This window comes from Cetorhinus maximus, chromosome 24, assembly GCF_964194155.1.
Source record: "Cetorhinus maximus chromosome 24, sCetMax3.hap1.1, whole genome shotgun sequence".
Lineage (NCBI taxonomy): Eukaryota > Metazoa > Chordata > Chondrichthyes > Lamniformes > Cetorhinidae > Cetorhinus > Cetorhinus maximus.
The window spans coordinates 25232186-25256758 of record NC_135902.1 but is presented as its reverse complement, the minus strand read 5'-3'; the positions used below and the strand labels follow the sequence as shown (position 1 = coordinate 25256758).

Genomic DNA, 24573 nt, shown 5'->3' with positions numbered 1-24573 from the left:
TGATGTCACCACGCTCCATCGCGATATTTCAGAAGGCGGGCGCTATGAGTTCCGAGGCACACCCACCATTAATAAACGGGCCAGTTAAGGCCCTTGAGGTAGCAATTGAAGACAATTTTTCACAGCCCATACGATTTTCAGTGTGTCGCACGGGCGCAACGGGCAGGCAGGTAGGCCACATTTTTAAAAGCCTCATTCACGGGTGGGATAAGGGGTGAGTGGGCTCACTAGTGCGAATAGTTGGAACTTTAGTTTTTTACCTACTGCGACTTGCTTATGTGAACAGGACAGCTTCAGTTCTCTTCAGAGCTGCTTTGACAGAAAGAACAGGCTTCAGTTCAGGACTCTGGAGGAATGATAACACTTGGGGCCTTCCAGGCATCAGACAGCCTTCCCTTATCCTGGGAATGGGGATTGTGCTCTCTGCTGGAGGCACCTCTTCTGAGGAGGAAGAGAGGGCCAGAAGGGGGAGGAGGCCAGGAGTCCATATTCAGCCTCCATGGGAGCCACCTGTGGGAGGACAGGTGCAGGCACAAGGGGCGCAGTGCCAACAGGAAGTCCAAGGCGGAAGGGGCTGCAGAAGACGCCACTATCCTGCTGCCAGGGTTTACAGGCGGCGATGCAGCTACCTCAATATGTCTGAGGTACAATGCTGAAGGAGGCCACGCCTCTCAAGGGAGACAGTGACCTCCATCTGTCAGATGATCGGCCCAGAGATCAGCTCCAATATGTGGGTGGGCACCCCATGCCAGTGGCGCTGAGGTCACGGTTGCACTCAACTTCTATGCCTCTGGCTCTTTCCAGGGATCGGTGGGTGATCTTTGTGGAGTCTCCCAATCAGCTGTGCACAGTTGTGTCAAGCTGGTGACATTCATTCACTACCACTCGGATGAGGCCAGCCAAGCAGAGCGAGCCAGAGGCTTTGCCATGATTGCTGGGTTCCCCCGCAACCAGGGTGCAATTAATTGCACACATGTGGCCATCAAGGTGCCAGCGGGTGAGCAGGGAGTCTTTGTCAACAGGAAGGGATTCTACTCTGTGAATGTGCAGATAATGTGTGACCATAGGGTGCAGATTCTGCAAGTCTGTGCAAGGTACCCAGGCAGCTCCCATGACGCATACATCCTGAGGCACTCCCAGGTGCCGAGGCTCTTCAGTGCTCCAGCCCGGCTGGATGGATGGCTGCTGGGTGACAAGGGCTATCCCCTCAAAAGGTGGCTCATGACGCCTCTCCGCCATCGAAGAACAAAGGCTGAGCAGCGGTACAATAGGAGCAACGCCTCCACAAAGGCTGTGGTAGAGAGAGCCGTCGGTCTTTTCAAGATGCACTTCCAATGCCTGGACCGTTCAAATCATGTGTCACTGATAGTGGTTGCATGCTGCGCTCTCCTCAATCTGCCGCTGGAAAGGGGGACGCAGTGGAGGAAGAAAATGTAGACGCAGATGCTCTGGCTGCAGATGATGAATCCAGTAGTGAGTCCGAGGACGAGCACGCTCAGGAGAACGCTGAGGGGATAAACACCAACCCGGGCAACCTCCAGGGAGGCAGGGACACCCGGGAGGCTTTGATCCAATGCTCCTTCAGCTAGTCGACCAAAGATGAACCACCACCACATGTCAGGGCTGCAGGCTCCCTACTTGATATCTGAGAGCAACATTTGCCTGGTCAGTAACATTAACTATGTGACTTGTCAATAAATCTCAATGACAAACAAGTCATTCATAATATCATGGGTTACCCTTCACCTGCAGAACTGATGAAGCACCCAGAGGCTTGTTGAGAACCAAAACATTTAATGATTGCCAACTTGCATACAGAAATCAAAGTACATTAAAAGGTGTTGAACAGCACACCAACTTAAAAACAACTTAAACGTGGGGCAAAAGAAAACCGGCAGTGATAAGCCCGTGTTGTGCCTAAGGTGATTTACGCTTATGCCTGCATGTGCTACGTCTCGAAGCTCCCCCCTTGTCGGAACCGGCATTGGAGACAGCCTGCTCACTCTGCTGTCCTGTTGGCCTTGATGACCTTGGCAGGCGTCCTCTGGCCTGTGGAGCCTGTGCTGGCCCCGGCTGGGAGGGAGCGGCCAGGGCACGGCTGGCATCTCCCCAGTCGCTGCAGCCTCATCAGATGCCACAGTCACTGGCAGAGGGGCGGAGGAGCTGCTGCCGTCAACTGGAGCGCCCTGAGAGGAGCCCGCAGAGACAACAGGCAGCTTGTGCGCCAACGTGAGGTGGCTTTGGACCTCCCTGCTCACTAGGACACCTAGCTGGGATGCTGGGTGCCCAATCCATCTCCCACACTGACACTGGCCACCTGAGGTCATTACCGCTGTGAGGGCTTGCTGGTCTGAGCGCATCCCCAGGAATCCCTGATTGTTCTTTTGGAGGAGCCTCTCTATGAGAGTCGCCACTCTCTCCATGGAGGAGGCATTGGGCTCAGCCATGAGGGTCATTGCATTGCTCATGCTCTGCATGGACTCCTCCATCACAGAGACAATGGCACATTTTCCCTCATGTATCTCTGCCAGATCCTCCCACACACCCTGCTAGACTTCCAGCATCTGCTGCCTCAGGGACGATTCCAGAGGTACATCATCAGCCACCGACTGAGCATGTTCCTGGTCCCCAGCATTCCTCCGACTGCCGGCGCCCTGGGCACACGACTGCCTCTGCCTGCACCTCAAGCAAATATGAAATGCCCTCACCACTGTGCACCGAGATACTAGCTGACGATCTTATTCCTACCGAGGTGCTGGTATCTGCGCTGGTGCCTGCCTGGCTGAGAGGGTGTGACGCTGGTGTGTTTATATCTCCAGTGCCCTCAGGGGTTAGCGGCGGCCCCTCTGCTTCCTGAGTCCGGGCATGCTCTGGTGAGGCTGAAAGGAAGAACAAGGACATTTGATTAGTTGAAGTTGTTACACTGTTAATGTGTATGCCTGGCACCCGGATCAGGATGCTGCATCCATTATCAATGGGCAACCCATGTTGGATGCTGAAATCAATAAATAGTCAACAGTGGGATGTTTGCATTGACAGACATTGTAACCTCAGCGCACGGCACTCTTACTTCCCAGTGGCACCCCAACCTCACCACGGCTGGTTGACCTGGGTGCATGGCGCCTCTCCAGCTCCAGTGCCTCCTGCTCATATCTGGTCATGATGAGAAGGTGGGGCTGCCCTCCGCCAGCCCGCAGCCGCTCAGCATCATTGTGTGCTGTCTTCTCCTGAAAGGAGAGAGGAACATTGATTAGTCCACCCTGTACCTGCATTGCCATTGCAGCCTTGCCACCCCCACCTGAGGAATACCTTGCAGGGCTCATCTGATTCTTAACCCTGGAACCGCCATACACTCAATCCAAGCAGCCTAGATGCTGCCTCCATCACATTTGCTACTCAAACTCTTAAGACCTTCCAAACCCACGAGCACTACCATCTAGAAGGACAAGGGCAGCAGATAGATGCATACACCGCCACCAGGAAGTTCCCTTCCAAGTCACTCACCATCCTAACTTGGAAATGTTTTGCTGCTCCTTCACTGTCGTTGGGTCTAAATCCTGGAACTCACCCCCTAACAGCACTGTGGGTTTACCTGCACCACATGCAGCAGTTTCAGAAGGCAGCTCACTACCACCAATAAATGCTGGCCTAGCCAGCGAAGCCCACATCCCATGAATGAATACAAAAACAAAATTTTGAGTTTGGGCGGGGGGTGTGTGTGTGTGTGTGTGTGTGTGTGTGGACCACCTAACTGCTGTGCTAAATGACCCATGCCAACACAGTACTCGCCCTTCCTGATCGCAAGAGGTCATTAAACCGCTTGCGGCACTGCACCCAGGTGGGTCTCACCACACTATGGGAGCTGATCCTTTCTGCTGCCTCCTCCCAGGCAGGTTTTGTTATGTTGGGTGGGGTGGGGGTGGAGTGGGAGCGGGGCGGGGGGGGTCATCCTCCCGTCCCTTGGCACCAGGATCTCGTGAAGTGCTGCCACCTCCTCGTTAGAAGGCAGTGAGGCACTCATCCGAGAACCTTGGGGTCAACTGCCCCGCCAACCTGCCCTCCCGCCTGGCTTGCTCTCCAAGGACATTATCTGTCATGCTCCTGTCCGACATCAATGACAGCCTCAGGATGGCTGCCTAGGCTGCTTTTGAATAGGCTCCCACGTCGCCATTGGACCCAGCGGTTGTTGGCCTCCCGCCACCACCCGCCCCTTCCTGCTGATCTCGGGAGCTGCGATTTACACTGGGTGGGCCTTAATTGGCCTGCCTGCGTAAAGTGGCAGCGCGGAGCCGATCACAGGCAGTGATCAGCTCCGCACCCGCCTGTGCCCGCTCCCGCCCAGCCCACCCGCCACAGGAAAAATCCTGGCCTTGGTTCCCAATCATTTCTGGGAAGTTTTTTCTGTCTTCTTTCATGAAGATAGAACTAAACTAGTTGTTTGACTAAGTTATTAATTAGCCCCTTCTCATTACACAATAGCAGATCTAGGATAGCCTGTTCCCTAGTTGGTTCCGCGACGTATTGGTCTAAAAAACCATCTTGTACACACTGCAGGAATTCATCCTCCATAGTATTATGATATGATCAGGCAGGTGGTATTTGCCAGGCTAATCAAATCCCAACAATTTTGCAATTTGTATTTATTATGAGAAGTAAAGAGGCCACTACCACCTTTGGAGATTTTAAAGATTTAAATTAAAATGTTTTAATTTGATACAGTTGCACAGTTAAATTTAGCCTTACAGTAGTTCCCAAAAGTCTCACTGTCTGCAGTTTAGTTAAACTAGACACACACACACACACACACACACACAACACAGCCCCACAAGCCTGCTTTAAAGTATCCCATAGTAATATTTGGAAAAAATTATATTTCCTTTATAATTATTGCTAATTTGGTTTGCCCAATCTCTCTGTTTTCCTGTTTAATGCTGTTCCCTAACTTACCACTACTGTTTGGAGGCTTATGGACAACTCCCACTAATGGTTTCCGCCCTTTGTTGCTTCTTAGCTCCACCCAGACCTATTCTACATTTGGATTTTCTGAGACAATATCCTTTCTCACTATTGCATTGATTTCATCCTTAACTAACAACGCCACCCCACCTCCTTTTCCTTTTTACCTGTCCTTCCTAAATATCGAATACCCTTGGATATTCAGTTCCCACTCTTGGTCACCCTGCAGCCATGTCTCCGTAATCATAATCATATCGTACCCATTTACATCTATTTGTGCTGTTAATTTGTCTACCTTATTGTGAATGCTCTGTGCATTCAGATACAGTGCCTTTAGCCTTGTCTTTTTAACATTTTTACACATCTTTTTTGTACTGTGGCCCTATTTTCTGCTAGCTTGTTTCTTCTGCCTTCCAGTTTTGCTTTCTATTTTTCTGTCTTTCATTTCTATCTGTTTCCCTTTCTTGTGTCTCCCGGCTCAGGTTCCCACCCCCTTGCCATTCTAGTTTAAACCCCCCCACAGTACAAGCAAATACCCCTTCAAGGATGTTGGTCCTGATCCTGCCGGGGTGCAACCCATCCAGCTTGTATAGGTACCATCTTCTCCAGAATTAGTCCCAATGCCTCAGGGATCTAAATCCCTCCGTCCTACATCGTCTCTCCAGTTGCGCATTCAACTGATCTTTTCTCCTATCCCTGATCTCACTAGCACATGGCGCTGGGAATAATCCTGAGATTACTACCTTTGAGGTCTGCTTTTTAATTTATTTCCCAGCTCCCTATATTCTGCTTTCAGGACCTTGTCCCTCTTTTTACTTATGTCGTTGGTACCGATATGTACCATGACCTCTCACTGTTTACCCTCCCCTTTCAGAATGTCCTACAGCCGCTCAGTGACACCTTTGACCCTGGCACCGGGGAGGCAATCCTGGTGTCATGTCTGCAGCTGCAGAAACATCTATCTGTTCTCTTTAGGATAGAACCCCCTATCACTATTGTTCTCCCACTCTTTTTTCTCCCCCATCCCCGTGCAGCTGAGCTCACTCGTGGTGCCACAGATATGGCTCTTGCTCCTTTCCCCTGTGAAACCATCTCCCCAGTGATATTGAAAAGGGAAAATCTGTTGGAGAGGGAGATGGGCCCAGGGGACTCCTCCTAAAGTTTAGTGCTTCTACTCTGTCTGGTGGTCACCCATTCCTTTTCCACCTGTGCACTCTTCACCTACTATTAAATTGGTGGAATGAAAGGATATTAGTGTTAGGAGAGGTCAAATTAAAAACCTCGTAATACAATGGAAAATTTACATTCAGAGGAAAAGCTAGGTATAAACAGAGGCATTTAGGATCTAACCAGCCTGTAAGCCTACAACTTTGTCTGCAAAGGAACCAAATTGCAAGAAACTTCATTTGGAATTTGTAAGATCAAATGTGCTTTGCCTGGTGTCTGTTTAAAGTCTATGGGTTACCGTTGCCTTGGTGAAGATTTACCTGGGAATGATTAATTTGGGGTTTTAAAAAAAAGTTATTATGGTAGTAATTTGTAGACATGTGTGTGTTTAATTTGTTGTTAAATTAATAAATGTTTAATTTAGTTTTATATTAAAAAACGCTTGAGGCTCGGTGGTCTAATTTCTGAATTCAGAGCTGCATCTCAAACATACCAATTGAAAATATAGGTTATGACATTTGTTCAAGGTTCCCTCTGGGATTTAAACAACTCAGCCTTTACCAACTGTTGTGTCATAACAAGATAGTTGGTAACACCAGTGGGAACAACTGTCAAGCACAACAGAGGCACAGGAGGAACATCTTTCTGGAATGCTTTCAGTGCTGCTACTCTAGTCAGACTGTATAGAATTTGATTAATGATGTAAGTGTTTTACAATAGTTGTCACTTTGTTTTGAAATGCAATCTCCTTTCATTTGGCCAGAGATGTAGTGTTATTGGGAGAGGGTTAGGACCTATTTGCTTCAGGTAAGGGACAGTCTGGAGGAATCAAAAAAAGGAGGGGAATCATCTTAATAAAGCTATCTAGGCTACTAGAAGATTTTTGATATTTTATGAGCTTTGGTTTTGTAATTTTCACACTTCAATGTTGGCATTTACTGTACAAGAATTATCACTCAAGTGAATTGAGAATTTGAATGCTCCATCTCACATGTCGTCTTCAGGGAATCACTGCAATAGTAGAGCTAAAATCGGGGGACATCCTTGTTGGATCAGGAGATGGTGTTGTAGCTCTGTGCAAAGCACCAAACTTCAAGCCACTCAAGTATGTTGGAATATATTTAAATGTCTCTTTCTTAACCTTGTGTGCTAATAAATTACTACTTGTAATTACCTAAGTATTGTTTCATAGAGGAATTGCAAAATTGATAAATGTAGAGTTTAATACAGCAGCATTTTGTTGTAAAAACAGCACAACTTCACTTTTTTTTAAAAAGACAAACAATGGTTTATTGTTCAGATCAAAGTCACCTGACATTGCTTTGTTGAGTTGAATTACATTTATCTTTTAATGTATGTTAGAATTCTCTTAGACGCTCAATTATTTTTTTTTTGTAAACAGATTTTTATTGGATAATATAATGGTTATGCTACTGGACTAGAAATCCCGAGGCCTGACCAAATAACCTGGAGGCATGTGTTCAAATTGCATCATGGCAGGGGAATTTAAATCCAGTTAATTAAATAAATTTGGAAATGGTGACCATGAAACTATTGGACTGTTGTAAATCACAACTGGTTCACTAATATCCTTTAGGGAAGGAAACCTGCCACCCTTGGCTGATCTGACCCATATGTAACTGGAGACCCATGATAATATGATTGACTCTTAACTGCATGCCCTCTTTAGAATATACGCACTGTCTTGGAAGTTATCCATTCATAGCCAGGTGTTTCAAAATTTGAATGGAGTTGTGTTTAGCACTCTTTTTGACAACTGTAAATGCCTTGCATATTTGCAAAAGAATCCAAAATTCGCTCTGTTCATGAAGCTTGCAGCTTTGCTTTAACAAGGTGCATAATTTAGGTCCAAACATGGGTTCCCTACACATTCAGTGGTAGGACCATCAACATATTTTCATCAAAAAGTGGAGTTCTCTCCATATTCTTTGCAGCTGGCCTGATCTCTGTCGAAATTGACAAAGGTGTGTGCCTTGGCAAAAAGGACATCTGTGATATCCTGGATATATTTGTGGATGGAGGCTTGCGAGATCCCGCAAAGATCCCCAGTGGAGCCCTGGAAGGAGCTATTGCCGTAGAAATTGAGCACGGTGGTAACTTTAACTGCCACTGGTGATGGATGCTCTCCAAATTCCCGTGGTGCCGAATCCTGCAGAAGGTGGCATATGTGTGTGATCAGTTCCCTTGACATGCGCAGGCGTCAGCTACACTGGTTCCCACTCAGCTACAGTTAGCTCATGTGCTGTCTGTAGACCCTGAGCCTATGAATGAAGGTTCTGTGGGGTTCAACCTCTGTGTGCGGAGGAGGCCGTACCGTTAGTTGGTTTTCAGGGTTCTGCTCTTCCCTTGGCGAGCCAGGTACCTCCATTGCATTTTTCTTCTTCTTCCGTTCTGCCTATAAGCAATCAAGCAGACAGCGAGATCATCAGGCTCCGTGTTCCTGATAGTCTCCTCACTGCAGTATCAAAGAGAGAGATGCAAGGGTCAGCAGTTTTCCCCTAAGGACCACTCTTGGTCAAGTCATCACCTGCGGCTTCCTCTCACAGCCTCTTAACGCATGCCGGAGAGTCCAGGCCACCACATGGATGCCAAGGGTTTATTGCACATGATTGTTCACCATGCCCACACCCAGCACCGCCCCACACCACATGAGTGAGTGGCAACAGCTTCGGCCACTCTGGATTGCATCCTGAACTCTCAGCTCAGGCGCAGGCATTTCCCTAACCTGCACTCAAGATTTTGTGCTTTGCTTGGACCATGAGAGAGACATTTCAATGTCAACGTAAACATAAGCAAGGGATTAGGAGCGACCCCTCTGTTAATGTTCCATGGCCACCTTTCCCAAGAGGACCATCAAGCTTGGCCAATCACCCAATGGTTCTGACCATAGCACTCATTCGAGTTTGAAGTGTGCGCATGAGGGGTTAACAGTTGAGGAGCAATCATTAGCACTGTCAGGGATTAGTGCTGCTTGAAAGGGCACAGTTGCTTGACTAGCCTGACTCCAAACATGCCAATTTAGCTCAAGCTAAATGCTGTCAGCTGCAGATTAGTGGTAATATTTGACATGTTTTGGCACTTGCCTGGGCGTTTTCTCCACACACACACACCCCCCCCCCCCCCCCACCACCACCACCACCACCACCCCCAGCCCCACCAGCATGCATTTGTGTTCAAACTTCAGGCTGTGCTGCCATGACCCCCACCCCTTCCACTGTAGCCCCTATCCCGAGGTTCCCTTCTTGCCGGCACTGTCGTCCTTGTCCCAAGCTTCCCTTCTGCCTGGCACTGTCACCCTTGCCCCACGGTTCCCTGCTCCGTGGCACTGTCGCCCCCTGCCCAGAGGTTTCCTTCTCCCCTGGCACAATTGCCCTTGCCCAAGGCTCCCTTCTCCCCCTTCCCCCCTTGCACTGTCACCCTTGCCTTGAGTTTCCCTTCCCCCGGCACTGTTGCCCAGCCACAAAGAAGCCACAGTGGCGACTTGCCTATGACCCCGCCCCGAATCTGCAGAGCTACTTCCTTGCATTGGGATCATTAGGAGCGCTGCCCAATGTTGTGTGCACTCACCTCTGAGTTCCCCTTGAAGTTCAGGTCACCAGGCCCAAGCCTTTTAAAGGCAGTGTAAATCACACCATCGTAAAATCACACAGACTTTTACTTTGATGTGGGTGTGCTGATTCCGGCATGTGGCCACAATAATGAGATGCAAATACATTCAAATAAAGTTCCTGACGTTTGAGGGTGGGAAATGCGGCGTGCCATTGACGGGCGGAGGGGACAATTGCTTCTTGGATTTACGTCACCGGGAAACGTGCCTAGGGCCTTCTCGCAAGATTCTCCGATCTCGCCACTGAACATACCCATAGCAAAGAACAAAGAAAGAACAAAGAAAAGTACAGCACAGGAACAGGCCTTTCGGCCCTCCAAGCCTGCGCCGATCATATTGCCCGTCAAACTAAAACATTTTGCACTTCCGGGGTCCGTATCCCTCTATTCCCATCCTATTCATGTATTTGTCAAGCTGCCTCTTAAACACCACTATCGTACCTGCTTCCACCACCTCCTCTGGCAGCAAATTCCAGACATTCACTACCGTCTGCGTAAAAAACTTGCCCCGCAAGTTTTCTCCTCTCACCGTAAATTTATGTCCCCTAGTTCCACCCTGGGAAAAAGCTTCTGACTATCTACCATGCCACTAATAATTTTGTAACCTTCTATTAAGTCACCCCTCAATCTCCTTCGCTCTAGTGAGAACAATCATAATTGGGAATGGAAAATCCCGGCCGATGACTTTCCATCCATTAATTTTAAAGATGTTCAAAACATTTGAATGACACTCTAGGGTGTGTATTATTACTTTTGTTGCTTCCTTAGAGACTTGTTTTTAAAACTTCAAACTTTAGCAATAAGTGTCTCCATTTTATTACAACCTTAACCTTTTTAGATTGGATGTAAAGATTTTAAGCTCTATCACAAATTGTTTATTTTCAGCCTCTCTGAAATATTTCTAATACTCTTCTATCAATATAATTGACACGTTTGACTAGCGTTGATGAAATAACCTTAACTAATTTTGACCTGAATTTTGTGGTCAGCAGTGAAGCAATAGCATTCACTGCTGACCTTGAAGAAAACCAGCCACAATAATCGAGTGATCTCTGGATTTCCCCTTTTCCAACACCAGTTTGAATTTGGTGCCAAGTTGAGGGGATCTCCAAGTGTCTAGCAACAGTGATGTCATCTAGAGGAGTAAGTAGCCAATTGTATTGAAGTATTTTCACAGACAGTAATGTGATAAATCACTGAGTAAAGGAGGAATCTAGAGCCAATCTTTCCTGAACATAGGCTTATTCACAAAACCCAGAAAACACAGGCACAGACTCCCTTTTTCTTCCCCCCACACAGATGGAAACATGTTTTTATATGTACTTAAGAATAATTCCTTAACCTTCTCCAATTAGTAACAGCTGCTCAGCCAGTTAAAAACCCAGTTAATCCTCATTCTGCATGGTATGACTTTTTCATGGATTTTTATAGTGAGATTAATAGCATAAAAGTGGACGTTCAATAATTTCTATTTGATTGCACTCTGGGATCGGGGAGAGGTGGGTGCAACTTCAACAGCACATCCTATGGGAAAGCATAGAACCACTGACAATTTTTTGGAATTCCACATTTAACTGCACACATGTGGAGTCCAAAAGCTGCTGTCAGTTTCAGAGGAGCAATGACAGTGAACGCTGGCAGCTTTAGTGTCATTACTACCACAAAATCTAGGTCAATCAATACCAAAGAAACTAGATGAGATCACTTGTAATGCACTGTACACAATATTCTGTCTAATAATGTCTATTTAATTCAGTACATAGTTATAATTTGTGCATTTAACCAATTATTTTAATGTCACAATGGGAAAACTTTTGTTTTCATTCCAGAAAAGTGCAGGTGGAAGGTGGTATTACTTCAATCAGTCTTCGTGGTCAAGGACACCAGTTCTTTGTTGGTACCATTACGTGCCAGATATATCGATTTAACTTCACTGAGTTCAAAGAGGAACTGATCACCACATGTCACTGTGACGCTGTTCTTGATGTAGCATTTCCCTGGTAAGTTTGTGGAACTTGTGATATTTGTCGACGTTTACCCAATTTGTTATTTACCTATATTACTAAACAAAAAATGGTTATCAAAATATTTTATTTTCAAAATCTTATGGAAAATGCTATTTGGAAATACCTGCAGACTTCATTCAATTGCTCATTCAATGTTACCGAAATTCAAAGATGTCAAAACAAGAATTAAATTATTTTGCTGGAGAGAGAAATGCAATGACAGAGTACCGATCTCTAAGAAACAACAGGACTACAGACTAGGGAGACAACTTTCCTCTGCAGGCGAAAGTCTTGTTTAAAATCTGAACAATAGAATCCAAGTCTACCTGAATGGCATAGTACAAATAGCAGTCACATTTACTGAATTGGCTCATTTGTGTCACATGCACAGATTAAAGTGCAGCTCAGAACAAGTAATTTTTTAAATTCTTTCACGGGATGTGGGCGTCACTGGCTAGGCCATCCCTAATTACCCTTAAGAAGGTGGTGGTGAGCCACCTCCTTGAACCGCTGCAGTCCATGTTGTGTAGGTTTTGCCTCAGTGCTGTTAGGGAGCAAGTTCCAGGATTTTGACCCAGCAACAGTGAAGGAACAGCAATATTGTTCCAAGCAGGATGGGGTGTGGCTTGGAGGGGAACTTGCAGATGGTGGTCTTCCTATGCGTCGGCTGTCTTTGTCCTTCTAGGTGGTAGAGGTCGCGGGTTTGGAAGATGATGTCGAAGGAGCCTTGGTGAGTTGCTGCAGTGCATCTTGTAGATGGTACACACTGCTGCCACTGTGTGTCAGTGGTGGAGGGAACGGATGTCAAAGGTGGTGGATTGGGTGCCAATGAAGTAGACTGCTTTGTCCTGGATGGTGTCGAGCTTCTTGAGTGTTGTTGGAGCTGCACACATTCAGGCAAGTAGAGAGTATTCCATCACACTCCTGACTTGAGCCTTGTAGATAGTGGACAAGTTTTGGCGAGTCAGGAGGTGAATTAATCTCCGCAGAATTCATAAAGAATATACTACTTCTGGGAGAGAACAGTTGCATGCAAGTAGAATTTAAAGGGGTGAGAACAATGAAGAGGCATGCCCCAGTGACAACATTTTGAAAGCTTTAACCCATCTGTTGACTTTTCCAAAGGTCAAGTGGCAGTGAATTGAGAAGTTGCAGACAAAACTGAAGAGATAGGAAATCCCAAGTGCAGGCTTAAGAAAGGCCGGGATTTTCCGGTCCTTCCTAATAGCAGGTGTGAGGGGAAAATATAGCGGGAACGAATAAGTCAGTTTCCCGTCAGCGTAAAAACAGATTGTGAACGTCTGCTCCCACCTTCAATCACGGCGTGCTTTTCCCAGCCCACCATGTCGGGAATGCCATTTGAATATATTAGAATATCATGAATGCTCATTATCAAGGCAGCTTATTTGAATCACACCCCAATGCTGGATCAAAAAGCCACGCTGGCATTTAATTAAATTGGCGTGATTCCCAACCTCATATAAGCTACGTGCACCTGGCAACCTGCACTTCATTCATGACTTCGAAGTTTGTTCGCCTACCTTGCATCACGTAGTGCTGGTAGCACCTCAGTCTTCCCACCGGCTTTGCAGGTAACACCACCACGTTCAAGGGGGTTACAGAGGCAAGGCTCTATATAGCAGACCAGCAGTAAGGTGGGGGTAGGTTGTAATGTGCTGCAGGGCAAGGGCTCAACTCGAGTGTAGGGGCGTGGGGTGCATCGGGGCTGGAGGCCAAGGGCTCAACTGGGGGGAAGACAAGACAGAGGCAATGGAAGGGGCTGGAGGGCAAGTGCTTGACTGGGGGAGTTTGCACTCAATCACATGACTAGGGGAGGTGTAGTGAGGCATGGAAGTGTCCTCTGGGCCAGAATTTGGAGAGAGTCTCTTACAGGAGGACATAAACATGTTGGGGCCAGAATTGGGAGAGAGTCTCTTACAGGAGGACATAAACATGTTGGGGCCAGAATTGGGAGAGAGTCTCTTACAGGAGGACATAAACATGTTGGGGCCAGGATTGGGAGAGGGTCTCTTACAGGAGGACATAAACATGTTGGGGCCAGAATTGGGAGAGAGTCTCTTACAGAAGGACATAAGTAAGTTTGGGCCAGAGAGGTGGGATTGCGGAGAGAAGAAGTGCTTCAGCTTACATTGCTGGGTTTCCAAAGACTGTCTTTGTCCCAGTCCAGGGAAGGGGAGGACATGTCTGTCCACTGCCAGTTGCGCCCAGCATAGTGTGTGAAGGACGTGGTCATCACACGCATGGCAGTCCGGGGAGCTCCTAGCATAGTACTCAGCCGTAGATGGCACAGTCACACTCAGGGGAGGCACCTGCAGCCTGTAGATCAGGAACAGGTAGTGTAGGGGTGGGCACTCGAGGGTCTCATGAGGGTGGTCCCTATTTGCGATGGTACAGTAGGCGTCAAGATGGGGAGATGGGATAAGGTCTACATGGGGCAGAGACACATCCACCTCAAACAACTCAGTAGGAAACACAGGGATAACACAGGGCAAGCATTAAGGAAGGAAGGAGATACAGGAGATATCAGAACAATGTTCCTGTGTGATTTAAACATTAGGATGAATCTCTGACTGTGTCACAGAGGAACTGCCTCCACATTGCCCACCAGAAATGCATGTAATGGAGAAATAAGACAGAAACATGATGTTACAGGTCTCTACCCTTTTTCCTTACACTAATGCCCTGCAAACTGGTGCACATTGGCATTGTGGTGAGGAAAATCAACCTCACCTATCAGGAAAGACAATGCGTTCAGACAGGAGCTTGAAGCGGTATAATGTACTATATTAATTCAACCCCCCCCCTCCCCCATTTCATAACAGTGCTGGTTACAGAACGTGTCTCTTAAGGAAGCCTTTGTATGTTAACAGCAAGTCTTTATTAACTACTTAAACTATATTCATACATACAGTAATGGGTACAGGCAAGGAGCTATGTCCATGTTTAGATCTTAACACATCTCTGCTCAACATCACATTGAACCTAGGTCCGGGTCATGTGCCTTTGTACATCATTGTGTGGGCAGTACTGTGCTCAGTCCCACATTAACCCTGTATATACCAGACCGTTATACTACAAGAGGGGGTGGTCAGTGCCAACGCCCTGCAAAAGAGGACAGCCATCCAGTGCAGCAAGAGGCAGAATGGTCTCATCCGTTCCACCAGGGTAAGTCACTCTTCTCATTACTCTCAGCTCACACACTCACAAACCCATCATACATCCACAGGGATCTCACACCTCACAGGACAACACCACTAACTCTCACACACACACCCTCACATCGCCATCAAGCTCATATCCTCTGGAGCTTGCATCCTTATCCCGTCCATGGCTCCGTTCACCACAAAAACATTCCGTGCAGTGCCATGCGTCCTGCTCATGCTCTCTCCATCTGTTTTCATGCAGGAGAAGCTGGCTCACAACAGCAAGGAGCAGTCCCAGACCGGGGGGTGGTGTGGCCCACATTAGATCCCTCAGTCACTTTGAGGAGCGTGTCATCGCATTAATTGGTGAGGATGTGGACTGTGCCTGCGACAACAGTGAGGTCAGTGGTGAACACCCATGTGATGATCCTTCACCACTCTCAACGCAACTGTGAGTGCTCTCTCTCCTGCTTTTGACTCTGGTGCCATGCACTCATTATCTCTACTTTGGTTCACAGGAAGCTCTGCCAAGCGACCAACATCCTCAACCAGCCAGTCCCTCAGCTCCATCCAGGTCCATACCGCCAATGAAGAGGACACCTCCGCCATTGAAGAGCTGGAAATAAGCAGCCTGGAAGACCAGTCACAGCACTTACCCACACCATTCACCAGCACAGCCTTGGGTTCACAACCTGGTGGTCACCGCACAGACACATATCTGCAGCAGGAGGAGGCTGGTTCAGCTGAACTCCCCAGCACTCGGAGGACTGATGGGGAAGAGGCATCTGTGAGTCCAAGTCAGATGACGAGCCTCTGGATTCAGCCTTCCAACTCATCGTGGAAAATCAGCAGAAGATGGGGGAGAATCATGCAGAGCTGTTGGAAGCCCTCAGCAGAGTGGCATGTGAGTCAGAGGAGTGCGTCCACCTGCTCTATGATGAAGTGGTGCTCACATGTGCACGTATGGATGCCTAAATGGGAAGGATAGCAGATGCCATGGAGACCCTGGTCCAGCAGAATGTGGAGATGCATGTAGACCTGCACTCCATCACGGCAGCCATGGGTCAGTTCCTGCAGTGGCAATACGAGAGGGAAATGGGGCATCTCAATGTCCCTCCAGGTGCTCCTTCCCCTCAAGGAGTCAGGCCGAGGCCCTCGGGCATCCGAAGGGAGGAGGAGCAGCAGCTGGGCGCCCCGGGGTAATCCACTCAGGAATCTCAGAGACTGTTCTCTCCCTCCGAGTCCCCTTTCTCTGGGACCCTCTCAACCTCAAAGGAAGCAGCTGGCCCACAGGAGGACAGCCAAAGCAAGCCTGGGCCCTCAAGGCCTCAGCTCTCCAGTGGACCCATGCCAAAGTCATCAGAGGCAACAAGACCAACCTTTGCACAGGCTGTCTCCACCCCTGCTGCAGATGTCAGGGCAGCATCTAGAAGCAGTGGTAGGCTGAGAAAAATTAAGAATTTCTGATCATAAGTGGTTGCACGGGTGAACACATTTTGTCACTTAATAATCTGAAAATATATTCACTTTCACTGAATAATGTGTAATGTTGTCTTTCAGCTTCATTTACAGGCTTCACGAGTCCTCCCCCCACATCCCCCCAATTAACAGTTCAGCTGCATGCAGCCGGCCCACGAGTGATTCTGGAGGGAGAAGTGTGTGTGTGGCAGGGCCTTTCGGAGCCCTGTGTAAGCACTCGCCCACGTTCATGGTGCCTTCCTCAATCACACTCATCTCAATGTCCCAAGCATTTTCAATGCTGCCTGCAAATCTCTTTCAGTTGTCCATCTGAGCTGACCTGCATCTCCGCCCACCCACTGACCGCACTCCAATGCAGCACCTGTGCCTGTCCAACACAAGGCTCCTCTCACCTTCAATTTCAGAAGCATGGCGGTTGTTAAGTATGTTTTCAGCTCCCCCGTCCTTTCCCTCTACCAGTCACTCATGTTCTTTCTCCCATCACTGTTGACCCTCCCTGGCATCACCTTCCACCTCCCCACTGTCACCTACCAACCAGAACCCTTTTCTTTCCAGGATGTCCAGGTGAATGTGCACATTCCCGAGAATCCCACCCCCATCCACATTGACCTCCCCGACCTCCTCCTTCCCATTCTCAGAGTCCCTGTCTGCCTCCGAGTACCCACCAACCATCCTCACCATCCCTTCCATCGCTTCCATTGCACCGTCACCCTCCCAACCTACAGGCTCACTCTACCCTATCTCACACTCACCATTCCCTTCTACCATGCACACCTTCAGTTCGCTCCTCAGAAGGCAGTCAGGAGGGGTCCATCCTTACATGTTCACCTGGACATCAGCCCCCCTTACTCCCTCCTCCACCGTTACTCCTTCCTCTTTGCTCCCCCTAGATTCCATCCCCCCACTCTGAACTCCACCCTCCCTCCAGACACCTTCCTCCCCTGGATTCCTTACTGCCCCGGACTCCCTGCCTCCTCTGAACTCCTTCCTCCCCCCGAGGTCCTGCCTCCCTGCGAACTCCTTTCCCGCTCCGAACTCCTTCCCTTACACTTCCTGCCCCCTTACGGCTACCTCCTCAGTTGCTGTATTCTCCCCAGTTACACCCCCCTCCCTTTACTCCTCTCTAACCTCACCCCCACCTAATACCATCATTCCCCCCTCCCAACCTCACCCCCCGACACCATTGTTACCCCCCAACCTCACCCCACCAACACTATCGTTTCCCCCCTCCCAACCGCACCCCCCAACCGCAACCTCCCCGCCCCCCCAATAAACCTGCCTCTCCCAGTCAAACCTAGACTTTCGTCTCCACCCCCTTGATGATCATCCATCACAGCCCATGGCCAAGACCCTGATGTCTCAAAGCAGACCCCAGACATCAGCGGTGACCTTCCACCTTCCATGTGCTGCTTTGAGGCGGAGTCATGTTCATGAGATTCCACCCTGCATGCGATATACATGTTCCCCCGGAGTCCGGTAGCTGTAGATCTCCAGCATTTTCTGCTCTCGGATGTCCATGACATGAGCAAGGCCCTAAAGGTTAGTGCCGCCTTCTGCATGTCTCATTTGTCCAGACGTGTTCTGGGCCGACATGCCCAGATGATGCAGTGTGGGGGGATGATTCTGGCAAGCAGACCTTATAATTATATGCAGATATATGAAAATGACGTACCCGACATGCAGTGATGGGAAAGGTAGCCCGCCATTGATGGGTGGAGCGGACAATCGCAAACTGGTTTCACACCGTCGCGAAACTGATTCTTGGCCTTCTCACCATATTGTCCACTCACGCCCGACACCAACAGGGACGGAAAATTCCAGCCTATGGAGCAAAAAGTGGTTGAAGAGATTCAGGCCAATGACTACAAAACGTTTTCTGAGACTAGAACCCTTTATCACTACCATTGCAAATTATACTATATTAATTTAACCCCCTTGGAATACACATTCCAATCACTCTTCCAAGTTATTAATGTGAAAACAATGTGCACTGTTACGATTATTAAGTTTATTGGAGTATTATGTTTTAGGACTGTATCTTGTGGTTTAAATGAGTGTTTTCGTTTGAAACTGAATCTTTAAATTTAGGGCACATGAAAGGGGTCATGTGACCTATGCTGGGATCTGCCTGACAGTAAAGTAAGCCTGGGTGGTTTAATTGTTAAAGATCAAAGAAAGACCCAGGTTGTTTTATTGAGAGGGAGGAGACAGGTATTTACGCTTGGGTACAATGACTACTGTTTCCAAGTCCACAATGAGGAGACCCAAAGTCTCCTAAGAGCCAGAAAGGCATTATGAATAACAGGTTTTAGACAGCTGTGTTGGAAACTGTCCCTTTGTTTTTAAGATGAAAGACAGTTGTGATCAGAGATAGTTAATTCACATTTATTCTTGGATTCAGGGCTAGTGTGTTTCCCATTGCCATGGAAAAGGGGATAGAGGAAGCCATTTTGAGATCAGGGTTCCCAGAAATATCACAGATAGGAGGCAGTTGCAGTTTATGTCTTGTCTGGGCTGCAGCCAGCTGGGAGGTGGAAAGCAAAAGAATTAGAGTCAGCCAGACATGCACTTTAAGCAGAGAAAATTTGCAGACATGCAGAATGCAAGTTTAAGCTCAGGCCCAGTTTGAAGACCAAGTTTATAAGGAGTTAAAAAATAGGAGGGTTTGCCTAGCTGGAGCTAGAGGGAGAATCAGCCAGAAAACTCTCACAGTGTCAGATAATATTGAGAAAGAACAGAAGTAAACCCTTGGGAGTTGTAAATCACTTTAGGATTGGTTCCAGGAGAATTGGATATCTACTGAAGAGACCGAGTAACGTAACAAAATTGGAGTTTCGGTTGTCATTAAAAGTAGAAACATTCTGTTTTTGGTAAAGTATAAGTTGCCTACAAAAATGAAAATAGTGTTTAGTAAAAAGCGCTTTTTTTACATTTGTCTCAGTAAAAGTCTTAAAACGTGAAATCTTGTTGCGTGGTCTTCTTTCAGCTCATAACTGGAAGTTCAAATTTCTCTTTAAAAGTTATAGGTCTCTTCACAGATCACAAATGTACAAAAAAGCCAAAGGAGTTGTATAGGACTTTTTCTTTAATTAACCATCATTTTTTGCAACTGATTTTGAAGGGAAATCTTGAAGAAAAACTTCTTTAAGTACTATCTCTTTGTTCCAAATATAGTGGAACCTCAGACCTGTTTGGAACATGCTCTAAGTCTGAAATAAGAATCTGGCATACCCCTACCAATAAAGAACTTCTGCGAATCGTTGTGCCAAACATGACTTGCAATGCCATTGAATTTATGCAAGATGGGAGAAGCATTATTAGTGGTAAGCAATAGAATTTACTCAGTTGTTAAAACCATTAGAATTTCATCCTCCTACATTTGATACATTTCACCTTATTTCCTGAGTTATTTTCTGATTTGAAATTTTCATAGCTTGGAATGATGGGAAGATCCGTGCTTTCACACCAGAGACGGGCAAATTAATGTATACAATCAATAATGCCCATCCGGATGGTGTCACAGCAATTGCTGCCACCAGTGACTGCAAGAAAATAATCAGTGGAGGTGGTGAAGGACAGGTATGTACAACACGTCACAGCCTAATATATATCTTGAAATAATTCTTTATTATTGGGTTGTGCATGATGTTTTACTGAATAACACGATAGAGATTTGCTTTCATGATTATAAGATACTACCAATCACGCTAGTAATATATGATGATATTGGAATACTGCTATATTGTGGTTTTGGTTAACTTCTTAAAACTGTTGCCTGTCTGCCCTCCATATTTGTGGTACGGAATAAATAAGCAACAGATGTAGAATCTTACAGCACAAGGAGGCTAGTTCATCCATCCTGCCTCTATCAGCTCTTTGAAAGAGCTGTCCAATTAGTCCCACTCCTCTGCCCTTTCCCCAACGTTGCTTCCACCATCCATTCAGGCAGTGAATTCAAGATCATAACAATTTGCTGCACAAGGAAAAAAGTATTTTTCCCTTTTGGTTCTTTTGTCAATTATCTGTGGCCTCTGGTGACTGACTGACTCTTCTACCAGTGGAAACAGTTTTGTGTCAATTGCTCTATCAAAAACATTGATAATTTTGAACAACTCTATTAAATCTCCCCATAGCCTTTTCTGCTCTAAGGAGAACAATCCCAGATTCTCTGGTCTCTTCACATAAGTCTCTCATTCTTGGTAATATTCCAATAGATCTGCTCTGCACCCTTTGCAAGGCCTGGACTTCCTTCCTAAAGTGGACACAGTGCTCCAGTGAAGGCCCCGCCACTGATTTATATAAGTTTAGCATAACTTCCTTGCTTTTATGACCTTTGCCTTTATTTATAAAGCTTAGGAACCCATATGCTTTTTTAACAGCCATATCACCTTGTTCTGTCATCTACAAAGATTTGCGTATGTTAACACTCAGATCTCTCTGTTCCTGCATCATCTTTAAAATTGTACCGTTTAATTTATATTGCCCCTCCTCATTGTACTTTCTGAAATGCATAGAATGTACAGCACCAAAAAGACAATTTGGCCCAATGAGTCCATATCCATTTAAAAAAGCGCTTCACTTGAACCTTATCTCATCCTTCCTCATCTAACTCTATCCTCTTCTCCCTCATTTGTTTATTGAGCTTCGCCTTAAAAGTGTCATTTCACACTTATCTGCATTAAATTTTGTCTGCCATGTGTCTGCCTGAAGTCTGCTACGGACCTTCTCAACGCTTTCTGCATTTTCACGTTATGTGTTGTCTGCAAACTTTGACATTATAAACATTATGCCCTAGTACAAGGCATTCATATATATCAAAGGGAACAGTGGTGATCCTCGTGGACACCACTGTATACTTCCCTGCAGTCCAGAAAAAAACATTTGCCACTACTCTTTGCTTTCTGTCTGTTAGCTCATTTGTATCCACCTGCTCTGTCTCTTTAATCCCATGGGTTAACAAGTCTATTATAAGCCATAAGCCATAAAACATAGGAGCAGAAATTAGGCCATTCGGCCCATCGAGTCCACTCCGCCATTCAATCATGGCTGATAAGTTTCTCAACCCCATTCTCCCGCCTTCTCCCCGTAACCTTTGATCCCCTTACCAATCAAGAACCTATCTATCTCAGTCTTAAATACACTCAATGACCTGGCCTCCACAGCCTTCTGTGACAATGAATTCCATAGATTCACCACTCTCTGGCTAAAGAAGTTTCTCCTCATCACTGTTCTAAAAGGTCTTCCCTTTATTCTGAGGCTGTGCCCTCGGGTCCTAGTCTCTCCTACTAATGGAAACATCTTCCCCACGTCCACTCTATCCAGGCCTTTCAGTATTCTGTAAGTTTCAATCAGATCCCCCCTCATCCTTCTAAACTCCATCGAGTATAGACCCAGAGTCCTCAAATGTTCCTCATATGTTAAGCCTTTCATTCCTGGGATCATTCTCGTGAACCTCCTCTGGACCCTCTCCAGGGCCAGAACATCCTTCCTGAGATACGGGGCCCAAAATTGCTCACAATATTCTAAATGTGGTCTGACCAGAGCCTTATAAAGCCTCAGCAGCACATCCCTGCTTTTATATTCTAGTCCTCTCGAAATAAATGCCAACATTGCATTGCATTGCATATGTGGCACTTAAGAGTATTCACAGAGTAACTATTTTACATTGCACCAGGACGATTCTCTATATTGTTAAGACCACTGCTGGTGTTAACTGCTGCGCAAACCAAATCCCAGAGCAAAGCTTGGCTTACGGGCCACAAACTTTTTTTTGTATTCTGATAAGGAGAGGAAGATGTACCAATCTCAGCAGTAATAGGTCCAGTAACACTTTTGTGTTTTTAAAAGTGAAAAGTAAAAGTTTAATTGACAAATAAAAGAAAATAAAACTTAAGCACACAAGATTACGGTTATACAATTAAGGTTAGTCTTACAAAACGTTCCCCCACAAGTAAACACTTTCCAGGCAACACTCCCTTATAGATATTTAAATATGGAATTCAGTAATATCACACACGGCAGACTGCTGTAGCTGCAATAGAGGTGTACCACATGACCTGAACCCCCTTCCACTTTGCTATGGAATTCACTTCAGAAAAAACTGCTATTGCAACCCAAGACTTCTCAACAGCTCAAACAGCTCCAGCTATCTCCAGCCATCTCCAGCTTAATGGCGCAACAGCTATCCACAGTAACTCTAATATACCCTTTTCCCCTTTCATCTCAATCCCATTGTTCTCACACCCCTTTGAAACTCAAACCCTTCCAAATATAAGGTCTTTCATGTTTCCATCTTGTCTCTACTTTTGGGTCAATAAAAATATAATATCCCCAATACTTGTTTACCTATTAACTCCTGCAAAATGCAAACATTTTCCTTGTTACCTGTGACTCCCCTTCAAACAACCTCTCAGCTTATCTAAAAATGCAAATGTTAGATCTAACCTATTTACTTGTATATCAAACTTAACACCATTATCCTTCTGGACTTAACATTAAGTTCAACAACTTCAGACCATGAACTCGCTCCTTCATCCTGACCCACTTTTTAAAATCCCCTTTCTTCTACATTCATTTTTATTTTTTATCCATTTATTTTATTTTTATTTTTATTCATTTATCCATAGTTTTATCCCCTTTTTAATCCCATTTTCTATCCTTTTTCCCACCACCACCGCCCCCTCCCCCACCCCATCCGCTACAGGGCCATCTGTTACTTGTTCCATGTTATCCTTTTACACAATGCTATCCTTGTTCTGCTACAATCACATTCTGCTTTCTTACGATTAGCACCTTTTTTTAGCACTAGCCACTACCATTAACACTCCCTTTATCCTTTAGTTCATGACATCTTTGTCAATCCCTCCTATGTCCCCACCTATCGCTAGCCTTCTATCCAGCTCCACCTGCCCCACCCCCCTTAAACAGTATAAATTTCATCACACTTCCACTTCTCTTCAGCTCTGAAGAAGGGTCATAAGGACTCGAAACAATAACTTTGTTTTCTCTCTCCACAGATGCTGTCAGACCCGCTGAGTTTTGCCAGCATTTTCTGTTTTTGTTTCAGATTTCCAGCATCTGCAGTATTTTGCTTTTACCTTTACCCTTCTCATGTTTCTAAACCCCCTGACACCCTGAATCCTATCAAGCTCATGGCCTGCTTAATTAAATCACACACACAGGCACAGACAGAACGTTTATAGAATAACACAATATTCCACAAAATGTTTTTTAAAAATCCATTCTCACAATATAACAAAGAAAATTTCAGAGTAACCACGTGGTCAGTCCCTTCAAAATAGCTTGCTGTCATTCCCACAGATCACAGAAAGGAGGAGGAAAATTGGAAGATTGATCAGGAGACAGAATATAGAAGGGAACATGAGGGAAGGATTTTTTTCATTTATTAATGGGACCTGGAGGCCAGCATTTATTGCCCATTCCTAAGTGGTGGTGAGTCACCATTTTGAACTGCTGCAGTCTATGTGATGAAGGTACTCTCAGAGTGATGTTGCATAGGAGTTGCAGGATTTTGATTCAATGACGATGGAGGAACAGTGATATATTTCCAAGTCAGGATGGTGTGTGACTTGGAGGGAAAATTGCAGGTGGTTGCATTCTTACGTTCTTGCTGCCCTTGTTCGTCTAGGCAGTAGAACTCATGAATTTGGAAGGTGTTGTCAAAGAAGCCTTGCTGCAGTGCATCCTGTAGGTGGTGTTCACTGAAACCATGGTGCCTGGTGGCAGAGAGAGGGAATGGTTAAGGTGGTGGATGGGGGCCTAACCAAGTGGGCTGCTTTGTCCTGGATGATGTTCATCTTCTTGTGTGTCTTTAGAACTGCACTCATCCAAGTAAGTGGAATGTATTCCATCACACTCTTGACTTGTGTCTTGGAGATGATGGAAAGACTTTGCTTAGTCACTGGCCACAGAATTTCCAGCCTCTGATCTGCTCTTGTGGCTGGTCCAGTTAAGTTTCTGGTCAATGATGACCTGTCACCCCCCCCTCCCCTCTTCCCCACCCCTGCAAATGTTGATGGTGGGGGATTTGGCAATGATAATGATGATGAATGTCAAGGGGAGATCTTTAGACTCTCTTTTGTTGGAGTTAGTCATTGGCTGGCATGTGTGGTATCAATCTCACTTGTCACCTATCAATCAGCCTGAATGTTGTC

The 24573-nt window shown here is 46.3% G+C and overlaps 1 protein-coding gene across 1 annotated transcript in view; it reads left to right on the top strand.

Annotated features, from left to right (window-relative positions):
• cfap52 (cilia and flagella associated protein 52) overlaps positions 1–24573 on the top strand; it is an 83142-nt gene that overhangs the window by 14036 nt on the left and 44533 nt on the right. The window contains exons 7-10 of the mRNA XM_078570608.1: positions 7128–7228; positions 11580–11750; positions 19574–19722; positions 19833–19978. Of these exons, the coding sequence (XP_078426734.1) occupies positions 7128–7228; positions 11580–11750; positions 19574–19722; positions 19833–19978 (567 nt within the window). The remainder of the gene's footprint in view (positions 1–7127; positions 7229–11579; positions 11751–19573; positions 19723–19832; positions 19979–24573) is intronic.